This window comes from Scophthalmus maximus, chromosome 3, assembly GCF_022379125.1.
Source record: "Scophthalmus maximus strain ysfricsl-2021 chromosome 3, ASM2237912v1, whole genome shotgun sequence".
NCBI classification, from domain to species: Eukaryota; Metazoa; Chordata; class Actinopteri; order Pleuronectiformes; family Scophthalmidae; genus Scophthalmus; species Scophthalmus maximus.
The window spans coordinates 16,799,242-16,821,400 of NC_061517.1; the positions used below are offsets into that span (position 1 = coordinate 16,799,242).

The following is a 22,159-nucleotide window of genomic DNA, read 5'->3' on the forward strand; positions in this document are numbered from 1 at the left end:
GAACCAAGGACAATGACAATCTAAAAATATCTAGTTACACGTTACAAACGTGTAACTAGAGTGGTCATAAATTGTGTGATGGTCCAGAAAGAATTCTGGTTTTTCGTTTGACGTTGGTAGAATACCCAGGTTTATTGATGAATCTTATCAAATACTTTAAAGTCTCTTACCGAAGAGCAATGTACAAACACATGTTTATCCACTTTGCACCCGAACCCTGAGATTTAGTTGTTAAATATTAAGTGACTGATCTGGTTTCTGAAAAATGGATTAAGTAAACCATAAATTGAGCATCTGTCTCTCTCGCTGTGTGTGTGCGTGTGTGTGTGTGCGTGTGTGAGTGTGTGTGTAAACACAAGGAATGAAGAGACGCGTCCAAGTCAAGCAGGAGTGTGGTTTTGTCGCGTGCCAAAAGGAATCAACACAAGCGCTGTCCAATAAATCATGTTGTTCTCCTCAGCTGCAAGTTTGGTACTGTTTTGTAATCCAAATTAAAAGGAGGGAGAAAAGTCGGGTAGTGAAAAATATGTTCATCTGATGAGAGCCTTATAGAATATACATGATCATTATAATTTGCTCTGGCTTATTTTGACACTTTTCACCATTGATATTTAATTTTTTTTAGTAAAACAGCCCCTGAGGATCAAAAATGTCTTAAAGAGCAATTATATTTGTACAGTAAAAAATAAAGGGTGAAAAGAAAAAGAGGCAGCAAGTCTGATGGTGACAAGTTTAGAAGGTCTGACTAATACCTAATTATTCCTTTTCTGAATTACTAAAAATCTATATCTCTACCAAAGAAAGCTGCCATTCAGATGCAATGTTGTGCCTTCTCTCAATTTTCTTTGTGTGTTAAGAACTCCACCTTTTCAAAGGGTGAGCTTGGACATCACTTAAGTAATTATCTACACTTTTATCTTCGTTAGAATATCTGACATCCTTTGTCTGCCTTGTTAGCACACAGATGAATTAGGGGAAATGATCTTGGCTGACCTCAGGTTCATCCCTTTTGTCAACCAACCATCCGTGTGTTTAGCTTATCTACACATATCAAATGACACCTTTAAAACATGAGACCTATTATCTTCCACCATATCCCATGTCTTCTAAATAGTCAGAGTTCCTGCCTGGGGGTTACAATGCACTAGGTGAAGTGTGATAATGTGAGAACTGTCAGCTGCAGATAAACACTTAACACACAGGGATGCTATACAAACTGGTGATAAATATATTATAGAATATTCTGTAGTCTGACAATTTATATATTCAGCAGTTGGAAGACTCACGATTGTTTGCGGCGCAGTACATTACATGATTTGTTTCTTGTTTTTGCTTCACAACATCATGAGCAGAGCTCACCACTAGAGGACCCAGAGTACTGGAAACACCTTTAAACGTGAGACATCATATCAGAGCGAAAATTTTGTTAAAACCAGTTCATCTAGTGACCTAGTTTTTTTGAAATCTGTGAAATTGCACTAAAAGTAGGACAGTAAAAATGTATATAAATTCTCTCTAAGCTAAACACACTCACACGCAAATGGTTCCACATGTTGGTCTCATAATGTATAGAATATTACAGTGACATTCTCTCTCACACACACACACACACACACACACACACACACACACACACACACACACACACTACCCTTCACAGCTTCAAAATCAAGAGCAACTATCATGTTTTGTTTTGGGTTTTTTGGGGTTTTTAATCAGAAGGAACGGGGAAAAAAGCATAAATAAAATAAACCGATGAAAGTTTGATGCTAACAGCCTTTAGCTTTTTATTTGAATGAGAGAACAACCTCCGCTCCCTTCTGTCCCCTCTGGCTATATGGGAAAAAAGTCAATATTTCAAGAGAGCAGAGACACTCATTAAATATTGCGAACAAAGGGAAAACTGACATCGCTGCCCAGTTTCTCTGTCTTTCTGTCTCTCACTTGACACCTGGACTCATTAGCTCCCTGTAGCTTATCTATCTATAATGTAGAGAGAGAAAAAGACAAATAATGAACCAATACAGAGCTAATAGACCAGCGCTGGTTGTCCAAAAGAATGGTCTGTATAATAAATGCAGTACATGTACACAGTATGTAATGTACCATGATTAACCATACTAAATCTTTGTGTTCATGCTTTACACATTTGTTACCTTCTTTCTGCTGACGTGGTAGGTATATTTCAGGCAGCAGAAAGGGTTAAAAGGAAGGTTAATGGGTTTTTCCCACTGAGGAAGGGTTGAAATGTGGGTTAATGGGTTTTTTTAGGTGTGGCAGTGGATCAGTGTATAGTCACCTCAACCATGAAGCTACCTTGGTGGACGATTCATCACCAGGTAATCGTCAGACCCACCTTAAGAACATCGGAGCTGTTGGGTTAAATAAACGTCCACTTTTGCCGTTCTCTGCTCTAAAATGATCGGACACATAAAGAGAATATATACAACCTGTGACCCAGGTGGCGAGAGCTGTTTTATCTATGCTGCTCTAGACATCATGTCTGTATGTGCTGAGGAAACGTCCTGACTCACAGGAAGGGATGTGTTGTAAACTTGCATCAGCAGCAGTGAGTGTTTGCAAATCCCAGAAGAAGAGCCAGGTATTTGGATCAACTGGTAACTGCCACAACGGCTGAACAGGCAATGCAAAGAGAGACAACTAAGGATACTCAACAACACCCAAAAACAACGACGGAGTATTATCCGATGAATATATCTTGAATGTGGATGAGGAATCCAACCAATCTTGTCAAAACTACTCCCTAACTAATGGTCATGATAAAAAAAAGATAAACTCAATCAATTGTGATAATACCAAGAGCAGGTTGTCACTGTGTATTACAGTGGAAAGATATGCACTGGAAGTAAACAGTAGGAGCAAGAAGGTGGAGCGCACAGATTACGTAAAAGACTGTTACGTGCAAGACAAATGGTATATTTTTAAAAAGCCTTGCATCGATGACACGCCCACCAATGTCGTCACCTATCTCTTTGGTGGCAGCTCCCAAACCAACTTTTCAACACTTGGTGCGTGAACCAGACCGAAGCCTGTTCCCTGTTGGTGGAAAGAGGCTATAAGAGTCAGCTATATAGCTAAAGGATGGATGGACTTACAGTCACTGTCAGTCATAGGGATCCATTAAAATCATCAGGCATGTGTTTAAGCTATAACCAAACTCCATGCTTATCACCTAAAATGTCACCAAGATGACAGACCAAGACGTTTGTGTATAACTACAAAAGAACACACAACTACTAACATGTAATACCTTGTTGAAGTATCCAGCGCGCCCCTCCCTGCAGAGGTAAACCAAGGGGTTAATGTGTGGGTTCAGCGGTATGGTAATGGAAGGGTTAGTGTGCAGGTTAAGGTGGGTTTGGGGTGGAGGGCTTATAAAGACCTGTGAGACCTGGGATTACGCGACTGAAAAGGTGAGATGACAGACAAAATGCAAACCTGTGAGCTTGAAAAACATGTACGCACCCAGCGGTGCACAAAAATACTGGTGACAATGTAAAGGAAAGTACTGAAATGGTGCGTGATAGCGAGAAAGAATTATGAAAGGTATGAAAGGGAAGACACCCTTAAAGCTTTACAAAGCCAGACAGATGAATAGTCAGAAAGAGGATGAGGAAGAGAAAGGAGAGGGGCGGGAGAAAGGATGATACTGAGGTAGAGTGGCATGGGATAAGCCTCTGTCATTAGCTGTGGGATTTCAGCAAAAACCCACAGAAAAAATAAATGAGATTAGAGAACAAAAGTGGCAGAGTGTGGCAGGATGGAGGAATGGAGGAAGGAGACACAATAACTGCAGGTGTAAAAGGACCAAAGACTTCTAATCTTCTGTATGTCCACTGCTTTCTTTATTCACCACCGACTTCAGGTCAAAATAAAGTTCAAAAACACATGTACTGTTGAAGAGCAAGGCTCCAAGCATTACAGGCTCAACACAATGATTATTCCAAGCCATGAGAGGAACAATTTATGGACCTTATCATGATCTCAAACTCAAAATGTGACTTAAGTGTTATTTAATTGAAAAGGACAGATTATCTGCAAAAGCAATAATGATCCCCAGCTTCCACTGGTGGATCATCAGGAAATAAACGATCCAACACACACACACACACGCCAACTCTTTCTCCTTTCCTTATGTTATGCTCATGTGAATCACCTACTGATCAAATGCAATTAAATAAACCAAACCCACATAACGTTCTTACTTGTATGTCTCTAAAAATAAAAAAGTGCAACACACATCCACACAGCAATGCTATTATGTTGCTCAAGGAAGTCACCCCAATGATCAACACAGATAGGAAACCACAAGAGCAGAAGAGTTAACTCAGAAGTGCACAAACCATTCCGACACAAACACCGACACAAGGCAATTCCCCACTATTCCAAAATATGATTTAGGAAACAGAAATCATTCCACTTTTAATATCTAATGAACTAAAAACACAGCACACACACACACACACACACCCACACACATTTCACTCTTGAACCACCATTCAGTTACTCATTAAATTAAAACCTCTCAAGAGATATGTATTGACAATGAGCCTGACAGAAAAGACAAAAAACAACAGAGGCTGGAGCTTTAGGGATTATGTCAGTTAATGAAAATCTCACCTCCATCAGCAGCTTCCTCCGCCTGCGCCCGGGTTCAGTCTTCAGTCACTTTTCCCTTGGCAGGTGCCACCATGGTCAAATAGTCCACAGGAAAGGGCTGGAAAAGGGCTACTCTCAAATTCTCTCTGTGTGTCTTCCTTCCACTCCCTCTCTGAGTCCTGCTGAGATTTGTATCACCACAAGAAAACCAGCATGTGTGTGGGTAAGGTCGTGTGTGTGTGTGTGTGTGTGTGTGTGTGTGTGTGTGTGTGTGTGTGCACAACTCCAAAGGTCCTGGAATTCCTGAGTCCTGCGCTGAAAGAGCAAGCGAGGTTGAGCTCCCTCTCTGTCTCTTTCTCTCTCTCTGCACTCCTTTTTCTTTTTTTCCCTCTCGCTCCCGGCCGGTCAGAGAGGAGGGGAAGACAGTCAGTGGGTGGGACGGAAGACAGAAGCTGCTTTCAGCCAACTCTTCCTCTGTCTCTTCTTTATCCCTGTCTTCCTCTTCCTCAGTCGTTTCTCCCTTTTAGTCCAACTTTTACGCTGTGTCCTTTGGCCTGCTGTCTGTGACACATACTCTTTCACTGCTCAGTATTAAAGCGAAGCTCCCTCTCTCATTCTCATACACATACACGAACACACTCACACCCTCCTCTTTCTTTCTTTCACCGCCACTCCCTCTGCCACAGTCCAGAGGTAAAAAGTCACTCCCTCGTTCTGTCATCAAGCCACACTGTCTTTCTCCTGCATCATGATTCAACGGGCTTTATCCCCAAAGGTCCAGAATTCTGTGTGTGTGTGTGTGTGTGTGTGTGTGTGTGTGTGTGTGTGTGTGTGTGTGTGTGTGTGTGTGTGTGTGTGTGTGTGTGTGTGTGTGTGTGTGTGTGTGTGTGTGTGTGTGTCTCAGCGATCGTTTTTTTCTTTTTGATTCATCTAGTCGTAATAAGGATCAGGGTAAAACTGGGATAATGGGGCAATTAACCATGCAGCATGAAGCACCCATACAAACTTCACACATTCTTTAGATGTCAACAGGAGTTCGTCGTTTAACGTCTACAGCATTGTTGATCCTCCTGTTTTATTTCCCTTTAAGAAATTTGGTATGTATCATATATGATCCAAATGTCCAAATCAGTCCTGTTAGCTGTATTATTGACAATATGATGACAACAGATGGTCGGCAGCACTGGCCACAGTTGCACACACATTACTTTGTTATATTAAAGATTTTGTTTTTTCTGAAGAAAGTTCGTGTCTCTTTCCTGTAATTTGAATATTGATTGGAGACAATTAAAATAATAATAATAGCCTAAATGTTGGGGAAAGATTATCATTTCTAAGAAGGCTCTTGTTCTGTTTACCACACGACATTTTGTTGACCATTTCACTCAGTAAATTGCCCAAGTTAAAGAGTTTGCTTACTGTCAGCAAGCAAATTTGTTAGCTTAGTTTAGCTTAGTCACTAACAGAACAAGATCATACGGTTCATATTTAAAATACATATACCCACAACTGCTGCAGAGCTTAGATAAAAGCAAATGATGAAACACTGCTAATAAAATGACACATTTAACTATTTTGTGATCGATAACTCTGTTTCCATTAGCACTGCATTTAACCAATAACTGTACATGGAGGATTCTCTAAAGTGCAATTAAAATTATATAGGTGCAAAGAACAGCCTTCCCTGAACATACAAGGATAATGATGGATAAAGAATGAACTAATAAAATTGCCAGTGACCCTACTTTAGAAGTGATGTCAATGTAAGTCTCTAGTATACAGTATACATACCAACACATATGTCAATGATTTACTTATATGGCATCCGCACAACAAAGCAATGTAAAAATATTGATATGATGGGGAATGTGTGAGAGACAGACGGACTGATAAGGCGAAGAGACTGACAAAACAAATAGGGAGATAAAGACAGAGAGTAAAGAGCACAAGGTTGAAAACGGACACTTCATGACACACTCACACAAACATGGACTAATTTATTGCATTTACGATCAGGCCTCAGACAGCGGGGTGGGGCATGGTATCAGTGACATGCACGCGCACGCACGCACACACACCTGCTAAAGGTACATTTATGTAAGCACAAACACATGAATAAACACTTGCTTTTCACAAAACACACACACATAAACACACACAGTGTGGGTGTGTGCCGTCTGTCTGGCGTCTAGCTGGCACCATCCAGTCAGTTATCTCCAGAGGCTTCAGAGGTAGCCAATCACAACTGCCAGTCAGCAGCTTTCATTATCACACACACACACACACACACACATACACGGTAGGTCTTTAGAGACTCCAGTGTGTGTTAGTGTGTGGACAGCTGAGCTGCGTGTCTCCCTATTTGCAGGTTGTAGAATGAAGTACGGCAGAATAAGATGAGATTATTGGAAACAGGTGAATAATAAACACTGTGTATTGACGGAGTATCTACAGATGTGCTCTCTGTTGGAAGCTGTTGATTGTCTCTTTCTCCTGTAATCAGTTTTCATCCGGCTGTGCTGAATTAAACTGCTTTATAGTCTGGCATGGACAGTTCAACCAGCATTCATACATTCTGCACTGAAGGTTACAGTGTTGATATTCTCCACCCAGAGTCAAGTTCACTCCTACAGACCAAACTGCTCTGTTTCCATCAGCCTCCCACTTGCACCACAACATTTCCACTGGGCCATTTGCATGCATCCCATATGCAGAGAGCTCCTTTTTCCAATTTTTTTTTGTCTATTTTGAAATAAAATATGAATTACTATTGGTGAAAACTGGATTTTAACCATATCTTTTGCAATTATGGACCTTACATAAAGGCATGCATATGATCTGTGGCTATTAACTATTTTATTTACTTGGGAATCCATTAGCTTCCATTAATTTTAAAACACAACCTTGCCTATGATGACTTTTCTTAATCTCACCCCAAGAATACATTACCACTTGTATTTTATAGAACTGAAACATGGGTAAACTTACATGCTAACATGAGGTGGTTTACATATTGTAGTGATATAAATGGGAGACAATGGCTGCCTTGTGAATAGGACAACTCATTCAGAGAAGGTCAAGGGCAGCAGAAAAGTGAAATGTGTCATTGGTAGTCAGTGGGATCAAACATGTTAAAAACAATGGGCATTGTTGTCATTGTTGAGTGACGTGATGTTTCTACATACTTACGACAAATAGATTGACAAATAAATAGCGCTCAAAAGTTGATGTGTGTTTGCACCCCAAACCACCTCCCTCCTCCTTGTTTGGCCATAAAGTAAACAAGAAGATCTACAAAATATCACAACCTTGATGAACATAATTATAAAACAGATCCTGTAAAACGTGCCTCAACTCTCCTTCAACATGGTTTCCATTGTTTTGGTTGGTTACTTACCTCCTCCTCTCTCTGTCTTTTGTATAAACTATGTACAGTACACAAAGTCTGACGAGTCGTAACCACTCCCTGATCTCACAAACCGGACATGAGCGCGTATAAATGTCATGCTCCGCATCTGAGCTGCCACATATTTTCCACTGCAACAACAGAAACACACTCACACACACACACAATTCCAACCCCCCAACACAAGAGCACACTGCAGTGAAGACCCGCACAGCTTTTCCCTCCTGTAGCCTTTGAGTACTCCAATGGTTTGTTTTTGCTGGTGCCTTTTGAAATTTTGTTGCTTATAATTTATGTATCAGTTATTGATTTATTACTCCAAATACGTCAACACACCCTCATACACACATCGGCTACATTCCCTTCTCCCTCACACTTTTCCATTCACACAGAAACAGGGAAGCATGAGCAACGGCAAAGCAAAGTCTCTTGTCTCTTTGTGTTTCTGTCACGCACACACACACAAACACACTTGACCCTGTTGCCTCTGTCTTCCGTCCGTTAACCTTTATTCAGAGAAGCCTGTGGTTTTCCTTTTCTTTCTTCTTCCTTCATCTAAAATTGCCTCATGCCCTTTGAATCCCTCCATCGTTGATCCAACTGGTCAGTCCCGGTGTCCTCTCATCCTACTCTTTCACTCTCCTCAGTCCAACCTTCTTTTGTCTCCTCCCTCTGTGCTCCATCCATTCCTCCATCTTTAATCTTTTTTTTTATTCTTACTTCATTTCCCCCCCTCCATGCCTCTCTTCCTTCCCTCCCTCCCTCCCTCCCTCCCTCCCAGCTTCTCTAATCCCTTTCTCTACCTCCCCGCCTCCAATTAGTCTTTGCTTCTTTTATCCTCTCGTTCATCAACCTCTATCTCCCTCTATTTTTACATCCACACACCCAAATGTGTGAGTCTGGTGTTTTTTTCCATCATCCCCATGACTCTGTACATACATATTTCCTTCATTTGCACATTTTCCCTCCATTTTTTCACACTCCCTTTCTCTTACACCCCACTTAATACTCCCCCGCCTCCATCCCTCCCTCTCTTCCTTCCCTCCTCTATCCTTCCATCTCTATTCTCTGTTTGTTCAAGGCCTCTTTTAACGAAGCCAGTCTCCTCCCAGGTCTCAACAGGCTATTGTCAATGTAAATGTCTGGACACACACACACACACACACACACACACACACACACACACACACACACACACACACACACACACACACACACACACACACACACACACACACACACACACACACACACACACACACACACACACAAAGTACACAAAGTACACATGGCTCTCAATAAAGGTCTCAGCCTCTCTTGTCCTTTGTGCTGTCGAATAAATTGCTCAGATTACCCTTTAATACTCACGGGCAAGCGCGCGCGCACAAACACACACAGAGAGACATGCACAGTCAAGATCACCTTCTCTCCATAACTAAATTACTGTCATGATTGTGAGTATTGAGAGTATTCTGTGTGCAACACCACATGTGATACCTGAAAAGAAATAATAAACAATCACTGCAAAATCAAGGCTAATTCAGCAAAGACATGTTTCCAGGTTTTAACAATTCATGGCAACAATAACACACACCTGACTTTAGCTGGGCGGGTCTGTTTGTGTGATGCCCCAGGGTAAAATCTAAGGAAGTTTGTTTAAGGGCTGCCTCTGAATTTACGACCCCTGGCAGAGCCTAAGACACACAATATTCGATAAACATGAACCCACACTGAAGAAACTTAAACCCTAAATGCAAATACGTGAGGCAATGGGGAGGTGGAGATAATCAAATATGGTGGAATGGTGGTAATTGTGTATGTGTAGTGGGACAGTGCCCTACGTTGGCGCTTGCAAACTAAGTGGCAACCTGTCAGCATAGACATTTGTGTGAGAGGGAAATAGGTGCCCCAGGATGTTTCTCCAACATAAACAAAGGATGGCAGCTGCCTTACCTGATCATTCCTTCGCGATAGTTTAGCCAGGATAATTCCCTTATCTTCAGAGATAAGGTGAGGAGTTCGGACATCCGGAGGTGGTTCGGAGTAGAGCCACTGCTCCTTTGCATGGAAAAGGGTCAGTGGAGGTGATTTGTGCAACTTGTCAGGGTGCCACCCGGGCGCTTTTATTTTGAGTTTTACCGGGCACGTCCAACTGGGAGGAGACCTAGGGGTAGACCCACAACTGTTGTTGTTCAAACGGTTAAAGTCAATCTCTCTGTCCTCCTCTCTCTTTCTCTCAACTCATCCTCCCAAAGCAGCACTCCTGCTCAAATAAATATTTCACATCCAAAACTTAAAAAGGCCTGTTACTTTACACTTCAAAGACCCCAGAGTCCGCATAACTCAGTCACACACACATGCGTGCACACATGCACAAAATACGTGCACACATACATGTTATAATGCACATGGAAAAATTTACAGCTGCATTACACACTCAGACATACAAGGTATTTAAACCCAACACACACTCACACAGAAAATGGGGATTTGCGCCACACACACACACACACACACACACACACACACACACACACACACACACACACACACACACACACACACACACACACACACACACACACACACACACACACACACACACACACACACACACACACACACACACACACACACACACACACACACACACACACACAGCAGGCCCGGGACTGACCGGGGAGAGGTGCAGGCAGTAGCACACACCTCATTAATGATTTAGGCCATGAGGATGAGAAGAGAAGAGCTGATAGATTCTGCTTTTCAAAACACTCCTATAGCTTCCTGCTTGACCAAAACACAGATGCTGCAGAGGGTCTCATGCAGGACTGCAACCAAAACTCTAAAAAAATTCCGGAGGCTGTTAAGGTTGTTAAACCAAAACTGTCCAACATGACCAGTATTATTGGCTGTACCAGTTACATATGGGAAGACTCCATTAGCAAGAAAACCCACTGACTGGTTATATTTAGGACTGCGACCAAGAGAAATGAAGCTCACATTGGACAGAAGACCAAACAGTCCGGAAAGAATTCATTTTTCTTCCATGGCTAACCTATAATTATACAAAATGATTCAACACATCAGCACTGGATGAGAAACACTCCCTGACTGACCAGCCAATAGGATTTCACTGACTTAAGAGGTCTGGTCTTTAAGTCAAAACAAGTGTCTTTTTGGATTGAAGGGGCAGTACGCGATTCTAAAGCGATACACATTTTGTAAAAATCTGTGAATATTCCCGGGTTTTCAGCTCAGCCCTGGTTCTGAAAATCGAAAACAAAAAATGGTGCGGACCGCGACACACAACAATTCGAGTGCGGTCTGTAAACATTACTCGTCGACATCTTAAGAGACCTGCTTGCTAGTGGCCTAGTGGCCTAGTGTTTAGTGCGTCGGACTCCTATACCCGAGGTCGCAGGACCGAGGCCGGGCCAGAGCTCGAAACAAGCTTTATCCAAAATTGCCTACTGCCCCTTTAAGGCATTCTGATTAAAAACTGAGCTTTAGGTCTTTATGTTGTGTGCAGCCACACAAATTACAGCTCAGTCTGATAGGACTACTTCTAATGTCCCTTGTTTAGAATAATGACTTTCTCTCCAGCTATCCGTTTATTTTCAAAAAAACGTTGAAGTCCTTTGTGTTGCTTCTTCTGCCACCAAGGAAGGACGTTTTCAAGGCCACTGGGAACCCAGTACATTTTTCTTTGTACTGTTATCTACCATGGCTTGTAAATCTATATAGGAAACGTGTGTGTGTGTGTGTGTGTGTGTGTGTGTGTGTGTGTGTGTGTGTGTGTGTGTGTGTGTGTGTGTGTGTGTGTGTGTGTGTGTGTGTGTGTGTGTGCGTGCGTGTGCGTGTGTGTGTGTGTGCGTGTGTGTGTGTGTGTGACACATCAAGCAGGTGCAGTTGTGGTGCCTATTAAGCGTCAAGCAGGCGTCTGTCAGAGCCTTTGTAGGCAGATAGAATGCACCAGAACTCAGTGGTGTGTTAGACTCATCAAAGCCTGCCAACACTGGACCTGAAATCATTTCACTGCTGCGGAGAGCACACAGCTGTGGTGATGGAAAAGCCACCTGACCTCGCTGAGTGTGTGCATGTGTGTTGGTGTATGTGTGTGTGTGTTTGTGCATGTGTATATATACAGGCCTCCATGGGAGTGACAGGTGGCAACCAAAAGGTATGCTGCATGTGCATAGACGTTATGGAAACTGTGACAAAGCGTGAGTCTTGTGGTCGGACTACGAGGTCATGTGTGTGACATGTATGTTTTCCTGCAATGTGTGTAATTGCCGGGCTTGAGAACACTTGGCTTTCTGAAATTTGAGCCCGCAGCAATCTCTCTCTCTCTCTCTCTCATCTCACACACATTTTTGTGCCATAAGAAACAGAGATCCAGGAAAAAGACAAAGAAAGCGTGTGTGAGGGAGAAAGAGAGACAGAGAAAAATTGAGAAGGAGGGAGAGAAGGACAAACTGTTCCCTGTGCACCGTTATGAATCCCAGAGTTCTGGGCGATCCTCCCAGGATTGAAGGGTCAACACAATATCGAGAGCCAGTGAGCCACAGCACAGGACTGAATGACACAGACTACACACTGCCAGAGATGACCCAAAAGTTCTGAGCTGAGAGAATTTGAAGAGGTGAAAGGATATTTTTGACTCTTTTTGACCAAACTGATGAACTTCAGATAGGCGACAAGTTAAAAGAAAAACCTAAATAAATAAATGAAATTCAGGTTTCTTCCTTCCTTTAAAAAAATATATATTCCCTTGTTCCTAACAAAGTTGCTGCTGACAAAGTAGGTTATTTAGTATAAGAAATTAAGGAAACAAGAGATTTGCTGAAAAACTTAGTGGTACAAATAGTTGCACAAACAAGCATATCATCAGACTTTTACATCAAACGTTCATGTTCGCATTTCTCCACCCATGACTGGGTCCTCCCGTTCATGGGAGGAAGGGAATCATGGAGCGCATGTAGGTAAACACGCCCGGCTGGTCCTCCTTCACTCCCTCCATCGCTCAGGACACGCAGCCCCTCTAATTAAATAAACTGCCTGTCCAAACAGTGTAATCAGGAGCTCCTGTATCTAACCCTTCCTCTGCCCTGACCTCCTCTCCCCTCAATTACTCCTCTGTCTCCGTATATACTCAAAACGTTTCCTCGGTTCCACTTTTAACTCCACATCATCCTTAAACTGTCCTCTTCATCATACGTCATGTCATATGTTGAGTTATTTTACACTCCCTCTCATGAGCCGAGTTAATTTGATATAAGAGCAATAAATACAATACTCTGTTTGTGAAGAGACTTGGTTGTCTCTGTACACATTTGAAACAAATACACACCAGATAACTTTGAACAAACAAGTTTCTTTTTGTGTGTAATTCAGATTTTTTGGGAACTGTGTCAGCTTTCGGCCAAGACCTGTTCCTCGCCTCTCGTAATGACTTCCACTGGGTTGGTTATCATTTATTTTCCAAAGCTCTGGTAGACTGGACGGTTCAACTCTGTCCATCACAGTACACCTCTTTATCTCCACGTACACTCCCTCTCTCATCCATCCATCACTGCATGTCCTCCTCCTTCTGCAAACTCTTTGCCTTCCTCCCTCTGCTTCTCCCTCTCACCTACACCTGTCTTTTTAGACTGCGCTGCCGTCAAAAGACTATCGTACTGCGCTTCTGTAAAGAGAAGTCAAGTGCACAATATTGACAATGAAAATTCTTCAATCCATTTCCAGAGTCACGAATGATTTCTCATTTCTCATTTTTATTTTGAAACCACTTTCTCTCCTTTTTCTTGCACATCACCACTTTTTTCCAATAATGTTTAATTTGAGTTCACAGACAAACTATGTTTGACACAGTGGTATTTTGATACCTGTTTACTATTAGTCAAATGGGAAACTGTATGATAATATAATAATGCAGCCTTTTGTTAAACAACAACACTGCAACATCTTTCACCATTACTACCAGAGGCTACTGATTTTTTGTATTTTCTTAATTTCATTGGCCGTGTGGACATTTTCCCCAGACGAAGGCCTGCCATCAAATGTAACAGATGTCATTTTTAAGGCTCTGAAACTGTTCTTGATACGTTTCAGATTCCCTTCCTCCCTCCCTCCCACTTTGCGATTTAAATTCCTTCTGTACTGCAGGAATGCTGACGGGACTTCACTGCCAAGTGAGATCGGATGGCACAACATTATCTTGTGGACTTTCCCTGACGTCGCTGTTTCCTATGAGCCTCAATTTCACATCCAGCCCGTCTCCTCACCTGCACCAGTTTCTTATGTGACTTCAACACTCACCTCTTCGCTCGCACGACCACCTCTCCTCTTTTTCATCTGCAAGTGTTCTTTGTCCTCCAATCTTCAATTTAATTCGTCCGCCGGTTCTTGCAGGCCACGGCCACTGAGAAAGAAAATAAGAATCTCAATACAGTGGGCAAGGTAAAAAGAGAAGGAGCAAAAGAGACGGAAAGATGTCCGTCACATTATCCTGGGTCACATCTTGACTGCTCTCCCATCAGTTAGTAGATTTTGAAGTGGGGTTGTACGAGTTACTTATGCATAGTTAATATGTTACCTTATGGACATGGTGATCAGTGATGTCATTTAACAGAGTTTGGAGGAGAAGCGGAAGTAGCGTCCCACTGTTGCACAGGGGACCACTGAAAAACGTCTTTTTGGCCACATTTTTAAAGGTTACCTTAAAAAAAAAAAGAAGATCTGTTCAATTGTACGCCAAAGGACGAATTATTTCACTGCTTTAGTTTGCCGCCAGACAGTCGTTTAAGTTTGCACTTATTTTTCAAGCGTACTTCGGCCAGGTATTTACTGTGCCAACTCGCGGCGAAGTGCGCTTGAAAAAAAGGTGCAAACTTATATGGCTGTCTGGTGGAAAACTGAAGCAGCGATAAAATACATCCTCCAGTGTACAATTGAACGTTTTTTTTTTTTTTTTAGCTAAGCATTCAAAAATGTGGCGAAAAAGACATTTTTCGGTGGTCCCCTCTGCCGCAGTGGGACGCTACTTCCACTTCTCCTCCAAACTCCGTTAAATGACATCGCTGATCTCCATCAGGTAACATATTAACTATGCATAAGTAACTCCCCCACTTCAAAATCACTGAACCATCCCCCTAAGGCAGCGCCGGCCAGAGACATGAAGTCTGTCAGGTGTGGCGGTGAGGCAGGACCAGAATGCAGGATGCAGGAACCAAAGTGATCGGATAAAAGGAGAAGACTAAAAAGTGACTTACAGTGTTCAGAGGGGGAAAAAAATAACAAAAAGCCAAGAAAAGTAATCCACTGAGGAAAAAACACGGGCAACCAAAAAAACGACAAGATAACCAGAACCAGGAAACGACACTGCACAGGAGGCAGCTCTGAACAAGACGGACCAAGACAAAGGGAATCACTGTACACAAGGAGGGCCGGGCTGATTGGACACAGGTGAAACACATCAGGAACAGGTGCAGGCAATCACAGGGGCGGGACGACACAGGACAAAGTAAAGAGAACAGAAACAAGACACGGGGGGAGAGGAAGTGAGGAGACCCGAGGAAAGTGACTTCAAAATAAAACAGGAAACAACAACAAAAACACCTCTGGATACAAGAAACACATGGAAGGACAAAAGGTACTCAAAGGGTCAGTGAGCGATTCTAAAGCAAAACGGAAAACGCTGAAAGAAAATTTCAAGGTCAGTGAATGTGCTAAACTTTATTTTTCACTTTGGAGTGTGTATGTGTGTGTTCGTTTGTGTCTGTGTGTGTGTGTGTCAGAATTTTCAGATAATTTCAGATCTTGTCACTTAGTGTTGCTACTTTATCTGTTGGTGTAAAATTAAGTCTGGTGTGAGGCCATTTTGACCTTTTGTTAGGACCAAGTACCCAAGTTTTTTGTGTGTGTGTGTGTGCGTGTGTGCGCGCGCGCATGTATGTACCTCACCCCATGCATACCACACACAAACAGAGCTGTTATGACAGGACAGACAGATAAGCCTGGCGCTCACAGACCAAATACACTCACACTGCACCGTGGGAAACCGGCTGAAGTGAAACAAGAGTGTGTGTGTGGTGGGGGGTGGGGGGTGGGGGGGATTCAAATTTAGTGCAGTTGTAAAATAAAGACAATCAAATCAAAACATTCCATTATGATGCAAATGTGATGTCAAAGGTCAACGGTCAAAGGATCAAAGGCACACATGCTCCTGTGATCTGTGATCTCATCGCATACAACAGGTAGTGAATCCTCTCAGAATCACATTTGAATTATAGCAGACTCAGAGGCGTGACACTAGATTTAATTGACCACATTTGAAAATACAAAACCGGACCAAGACCACCAGTCGTGAAGACAAGCACAATTTCTGAGGTATGTCTGAGGCCGACACAGTCACATTGTGTGAAAGAGCACAAAAATGGGATTTGAAAGTTGAACGATACCTTGAATGTCTGAAAGATGTGGAGCATTGTAAGGGTTGAATGGAGTTTGTAGCTGAAAGTATGAATGAGTAGATGAGAATTGAAAATGCATAAGTGGGAAAATGTGAAAACTTTGTACTTTCCCTCCGTACATTTCTATGGAGCAATAACGGCACCTGGAAAAAATTGAATATTTCGGAAAGTATGACAGATATGAAAAAATGTAATACACGCTGGAATGTCCTGTTCGAGCTCAACGTTTTGATTTTCGAATGAAGTTTATAGGTAGAAACTGTGGACAGAGAAGAGGGCCGAAAAAATGGCTGAACATTTTTTGTATGAAAACGATAATGATGCAGTTAAAAAGAAGTGAGGATTCAATTGTCTCAAGTGAAATATTGCGCATAGTATTGGAACTTAAAATGGTGTGTACTTTCTGAAAAAGAGTCTCCTTTAGATGTTTATTTGTAAATTGTTTTACTATTTTTGTATTTTTGCACAACTTTATTAGAGTAAAGTTCTCACTTTTGTGATTACTTCTCCCTGTTTTTCAGGGGCATAACGTTTGCAAAAGATTGTCATGTTTCTTAAAAACAATAGGAAGTGATGACCACTGTCTGTCTGATGAGCATCAAGTCTAACTTACCTTTCCACGGGGGGCAGAATAAATCAAATGGCACAATAGTTAAGGCCTCTCCAGTTAACGCATTCATACCCAAGACCATAGATATAAATGCTTCTGCTCTTACATCATTTACCTGAACTATTTTTTCTTTTCAGGCTGATCCTGAAAAACTGGGGAAGCATCTTTAAACCCACAGATCCCACATAGAGTTTATTACCTTCAGGATGAGGTTGTGTTTGTGTGTTTAAAAAAAGAAAGAAAGAAAGAAACATGTCTCCTTCTCTACAGTTTGAAGATGGGGGGAACCAACATGTCCACTTCTAAGATACTGAAAGTCAGAGAGTCGTTCGTAACTGAGAGGTGAAATGGCGCAGGAAGGAGTTCAGCTGGAGCGGGAATTCATCTGTTGTTCCATTTGTCTGGATATACTGAAGTATCCAGTGACTATTCCCTGTGGACACAGCTACTGTATGAGCTGTATTAAAACACACTGGGACATAGAGGATGAAGGGATAATCCACAGCTGCCCTCAGTGTATGCAGACCTTCAGACCGAGGCCTGTCCTGTTGAAAAACATCATGTTAGCTGATTTAGTGGAGGAGCTGAAGAAGTCTCGGCTCCTAGCTGCTCCTGCTGATCACTGCTATGCTGGAGCTGAAGATGTGGCCTGCGATGTTTGCACTGGGAGGAAACTGCAAGCTGACAAGTCCTGTTTAGTTTGTTTGGCCTCTTATTGTGTAAAACACCTCCAGCCTCATTACGATGTACCTCCATTAAAGAGGCACAAGCTGGTGGACCCCACCAAGAAGCTCCAGGAGAACATCTGCATGATGAAGATGTTCAGCCACACTGGCCAGCAGTGTATCTGTTGTCTCTGCTCTGTGGATGAACATAAATGCTACGACACAGTCTCGGCTGCAGCAGAAAGGACTGAGGGGCAAAGAAATCCTGGTGTGAATCGGCAAAACATTCAAAAAATAATTGATGACACTAAGAAAGTCATGGAGGAGTTTCAACAAGAAATGGAGGACAGTGAGAAGATCTTCACTGAGCAAATCAGATCACTGAGGCAGCTGATCAGATCCCTATGAGTGGGTCGAGTCAAAGAGCCTCAGGGACGCTGCAGCAGGAGATCACTCGGCTGAAGAGGAACTGAAGCATCTCTCAAACACAGAGGATCACAACCACTTTCTGCACAACTACCCCTCAACCACTCTGGTTGCCACTCAGTCAATCTACACAATCATCCAGCGTCAGCATACGTCCTCTCAGGTACTTTGAGGCTGTGACAGCAGCTGTGTCAGAGGTCAACTCGCAACCAGAGGCCAATACCGGAGCTGAATTTTGATTCCCTGTGAAATCAAAATGTTCACAGGAAATCAGACTGGATCCAAATACAGGAAACACATATCTGTTATTATCTGAGGGAAACAGAAAAGTAGCTGCACGGTGGTGTAGTGGTTAGCACCTTCGCACCTTCGCCTCACAGCAAGAAGGTTCTTCGCCTCACAGCAAGAAGGTTCTGGGTTCGAATCCCGGTTCAACCAGGGCCTTTCTGTGTGGAGTTTGCGTGTTCTTCCCGTGTATGCGTGGGTTCTCTCCGGGTTCTCCGGCTTCTTCCCACACACCAAAGACATGCAGAATGGGGTTAGGTTCATTGGAGACTCTAAATTGACCGTAGGTGTGAATGTGAGAGTGAATGGTTGTCCGTCTCTGTGTGTGGCCCTGCGATAGGCTGGCGACCTGTCCAGGGTGTACCCCGCCTCTCGCCCAATGTCAGCTGGGATTGGCTCCAGCGACCCCCCGCGACCCTTAAATGGATAAAGCGGTAGACGATGAATGAATGAATGAAAACAGAAAAGTAACATTTAGGATAAAAGAACAGTTTTACCGAAGTAATTGTTGTTGGTATTGTGAAATGTGTGCTCTGCACAGAGACCAGATGTGCAGAGTTTGTTGAGGAGGAGTTGGAGCCGAGGAGGATCCCACTGCTCATGACGATGTTTGTTCACATCAACTGACTTTTCTCCACATGAAGATTCATAAGGTTGTTGTCTTGTTGGGGTTTTTCTGTGTATAATTGTTTGGACACAAATAAAACTTAAATCCTTGATGTGATGAGAGCTGTACACTAAAGTGTGGTTCCAGTAGTTGATGTAGATGTAGTTGTTTTAATTTAGCTCAACTGCAATTTTTTCTTTGCAATGCTGTGAATAATGCTGGGTCAAAAAATCTTCCTATTCTGAAGCTACATTGTAAATCTTCCGGATGTCTCAGGTGTTGGACAGTTTGTCTCCAAGGTTAAAACAAAGAAGTGAGAAGCAGTGCTTACGTTTTGTGTACCGCACATTGTTGTACAGTTCTGCCTATTGTTAAATTATATTTGTGGTTGTTTTTTATACATTCATTTTCAATTTATTACATTATAAATCTCACTAGAGTTATTATTTTATTTCTGCTTTGTTCCATTTTATCAAATTGTTATCTTTTATTTTATAATGAAGCATATCCATGTGTTTCTTTACTGCCTAGTTGGAAGGTGATAGAAAATAAATCAGTCATGAATCAATATATCCAGCATCTGTCATTTATTACATATGTTTTGCTTTATTTTAAAGACTAAAATGAGTGTTTCCATTATATTTTTTAACTAACTTGCTGTGTACTACGCATTTTACTGGAGTATTCCACTCAAGGGCACTCAGACTATTGAACTTCTCGATTTGCATTCTGTAAATAAAAGACATGGCTATAAATCACTAGTCAACAAATTGGTTGATCAACTGAAAATTAATCAGCAACTTTTACCATAATAAAATAATTGTTTTTGTCAATAATCAAAGCAAACATACCAAATGTTACTCAAATATTTTTGCCTCTTTACCATATGAAATAGTTAAACAAATATGGATTTATTTTTTTGATTCGTGCTGTCAGGTCACCTTGGGCATAAAACCGTTATACACATTTGGATGGCCTCAAAAAATAATGAGGACAAATGCAAGGATGACAAATAAAAATATAAGTTCAGAGATATGAAAAGGAGACTTGAGTAGGGATTCACACGACCCAAAAGAGAAAAAAAAGGGAGGAGATAAGGGAGCAGCTGGATGGAGGGATTGAATGGGGCTGCCCCAGGGAGAGGAGGGGTTGGAAGGATTGAGTCTAAGTGCTGGAGGGAGGAGAGGAAGGTGAATGCTGGTTGTTGGGTGAGAGGATCGAGGCAAATGTAGGATGAATGGGGTTTATGGAGGATGGGAGAACTTGAATGTGCGCAGAGGGGATAAGACAAGTGATCTAAAAGGGGAAAAGAACGGGCGCCAGACGGATCGGATGAAAGATTGAGACAGAAGAAGAGATGTAGAGCAGAGAGACAGATAGATAGGCGTACTGGGGATTCACCATCACCATTGTTCCAAACTGGGAACTTGTGCCAGACATGATTACAGACTTGGCCCCCAAAAAAATCCTTAAGCACGGGTAAAACCCTTTGCTGAAGTCTGCGTACTAAAGGGATGAGTGGGCGAGTTGGTAGGATGAAGCGAGAAGAGGGAGAGTGAATAGGAGGGGGGTAAGGAAGATGAGGAGGAAGGTGAGGATCCCCTCAGGAGGCTAAATAGGCTTATGTAAGGCCCCTGGAGAGACGGTTGAGAGTCATGGCCGTTTACTTCTGTCTAAATGCACACACACACACACACACACACACACACACACGCACACGCACACGCACACACACACACACACACACACACACACACTGTACACACATGCAGAACCAGGGACTTGCTGGCCAGTGTCCCAGACATCTCGCCTGAGTATACATACACACACACACACACACACACACACACACACACACACACACGCCAGCACATCAGACAAAGACCTGGATTCACAGACACACTTTCTGTCAACACAAACAGAAGTGTTTTTACAGGGGGAGAGTGGAGCGATAGAATGTAAATCAAGGATAAGATAACTGTATAACAACGTGATGAACTGGATGGATTAATCCCCGAACCTCAAGATTAACAAGAAATAAAGTCTTAGTTTGGACATGGATTTAAAAGATAATAATACATCCAAAGGTCAGGGAAGAGGCAAAGAAAACCACAGTGAACTGTATTGTATTGTATACAACAATTTATGCTAAACAGAGAGAAAGCTGAGTCAACATTTGGAAGGTTAATAACTCAGCAGTTTAGAAGAAGCCCTCAGTGCAATGGTTATCAGGACTAAAAAACTTCAAAGATCATGAGCCAAACTGGCAACAAAAAACACAAGTATAGATTATAAATGATGAGGTAAGTCGTGGTGTATTTATCTATGAAGCCAAAAGTTGAATTCCGTCAATGTCAAGATATTGTTTCCGCTACATGTTTTAAAAGCTTCCTTTGTCAGATCTTTACTAACCCTCCAACCTCATTTCCTCACCAGCAGACCGGAGGTGAGCGTTGAGACAGAGCTACTGTTAAATACTAAGTCCTGTCATAAAGTGACACACCTGCAGGAGCGTTACAGAAAAAAAGAAAAGGCAAAGGAGAAAAGTGCAGGTGCCGACCGTAAGAGTGGGTTTCAGTGAGGGTCTTGAATCCTTGAAAAGTCAAATTATCACTAAACTGCAGCAACTGAATCCACAGTGATGATCCTCTGACATGGATTTGTCAAGTCCAAGTTAGGTATTGCACTCTGTTCTACAAATGTTTTGAACATTCAAGGGAATAGTTTGAAATTTGGGGAAATATGCTTATTTATTTTCTTCCCATGAGTTTGATGAGAGGATCAATTCAACCCATGTGTCTGTACAGTTAACGTGAAGCTAGTAAGCTTAGCTAAGCAGAAAGACTAGAAACAGGTGGGAAACTTTTTGCTCCACTAAAGCTCACTCCATTAGAGACAGATACGCGAAAAACTAAAGGTAAAATTGTCACAATGCAATTTTACAGCAGGCGTGCCTTGGTGGGGAGCGGGTATTTTATGGACTGTCCACTGGGACCGCTGGTTGCGTCACAAGTCTCCAGGTCAATCTTTATACCTTTTCATCGGAATCTGGAAAGAATCTAATAGGAT

At 42.3% G+C, this 22,159-nt stretch overlaps 2 protein-coding genes across 6 annotated transcripts in view; one reads left to right on the top strand and one right to left on the bottom strand.

The window, feature by feature from the left end:
• sema3b (sema domain, immunoglobulin domain (Ig), short basic domain, secreted, (semaphorin) 3B) overlaps positions 1 to 22,159 on the bottom strand; it is an 86,637-nt gene that overhangs the window by 61,180 nt on the left and 3,298 nt on the right. Inside the window, exons 1-2 of one of the 3 annotated variants that reach the window (XM_035644189.2) lie at positions 15,298 to 15,459; positions 14,345 to 14,447 (exon numbers count right to left, since the gene is read on the bottom strand). The gene's annotated coding sequence lies outside the window, so the exon portion shown is untranslated. Of the gene's footprint in view, positions 1 to 4,641; positions 5,319 to 14,344; positions 14,448 to 15,297; positions 15,460 to 22,159 lie in introns of those variants that run through there. The other 2 variants (XM_035644190.2, XM_035644187.2) reach the window with 2 other exon arrangements.
• On the top strand, positions 15,606 to 18,636 carry LOC118316403 (E3 ubiquitin/ISG15 ligase TRIM25-like). Of its 3 annotated transcripts, none has more exons than XM_035644197.2 (2): positions 15,606 to 15,740; positions 17,378 to 18,636. In XM_035644197.2, the coding sequence occupies exon 2, from the start codon at positions 17,455 to 17,457 to the stop codon at positions 18,178 to 18,180; it is 726 nt and encodes a 241-aa protein (XP_035500090.1). In that variant the 5' UTR covers positions 15,606 to 15,740; positions 17,378 to 17,454; the 3' UTR covers positions 18,181 to 18,636. The 3 variants fall into 3 exon arrangements, with proteins under 3 accessions (XP_035500090.1, XP_035500089.1, XP_035500088.1); XM_035644196.2 differs by lacking the exon at positions 15,606 to 15,740 and adding an exon at positions 16,261 to 16,414; XM_035644195.2 differs by lacking the exon at positions 15,606 to 15,740 and adding an exon at positions 16,284 to 16,414 and having other exon boundaries at positions 17,245 to 18,636.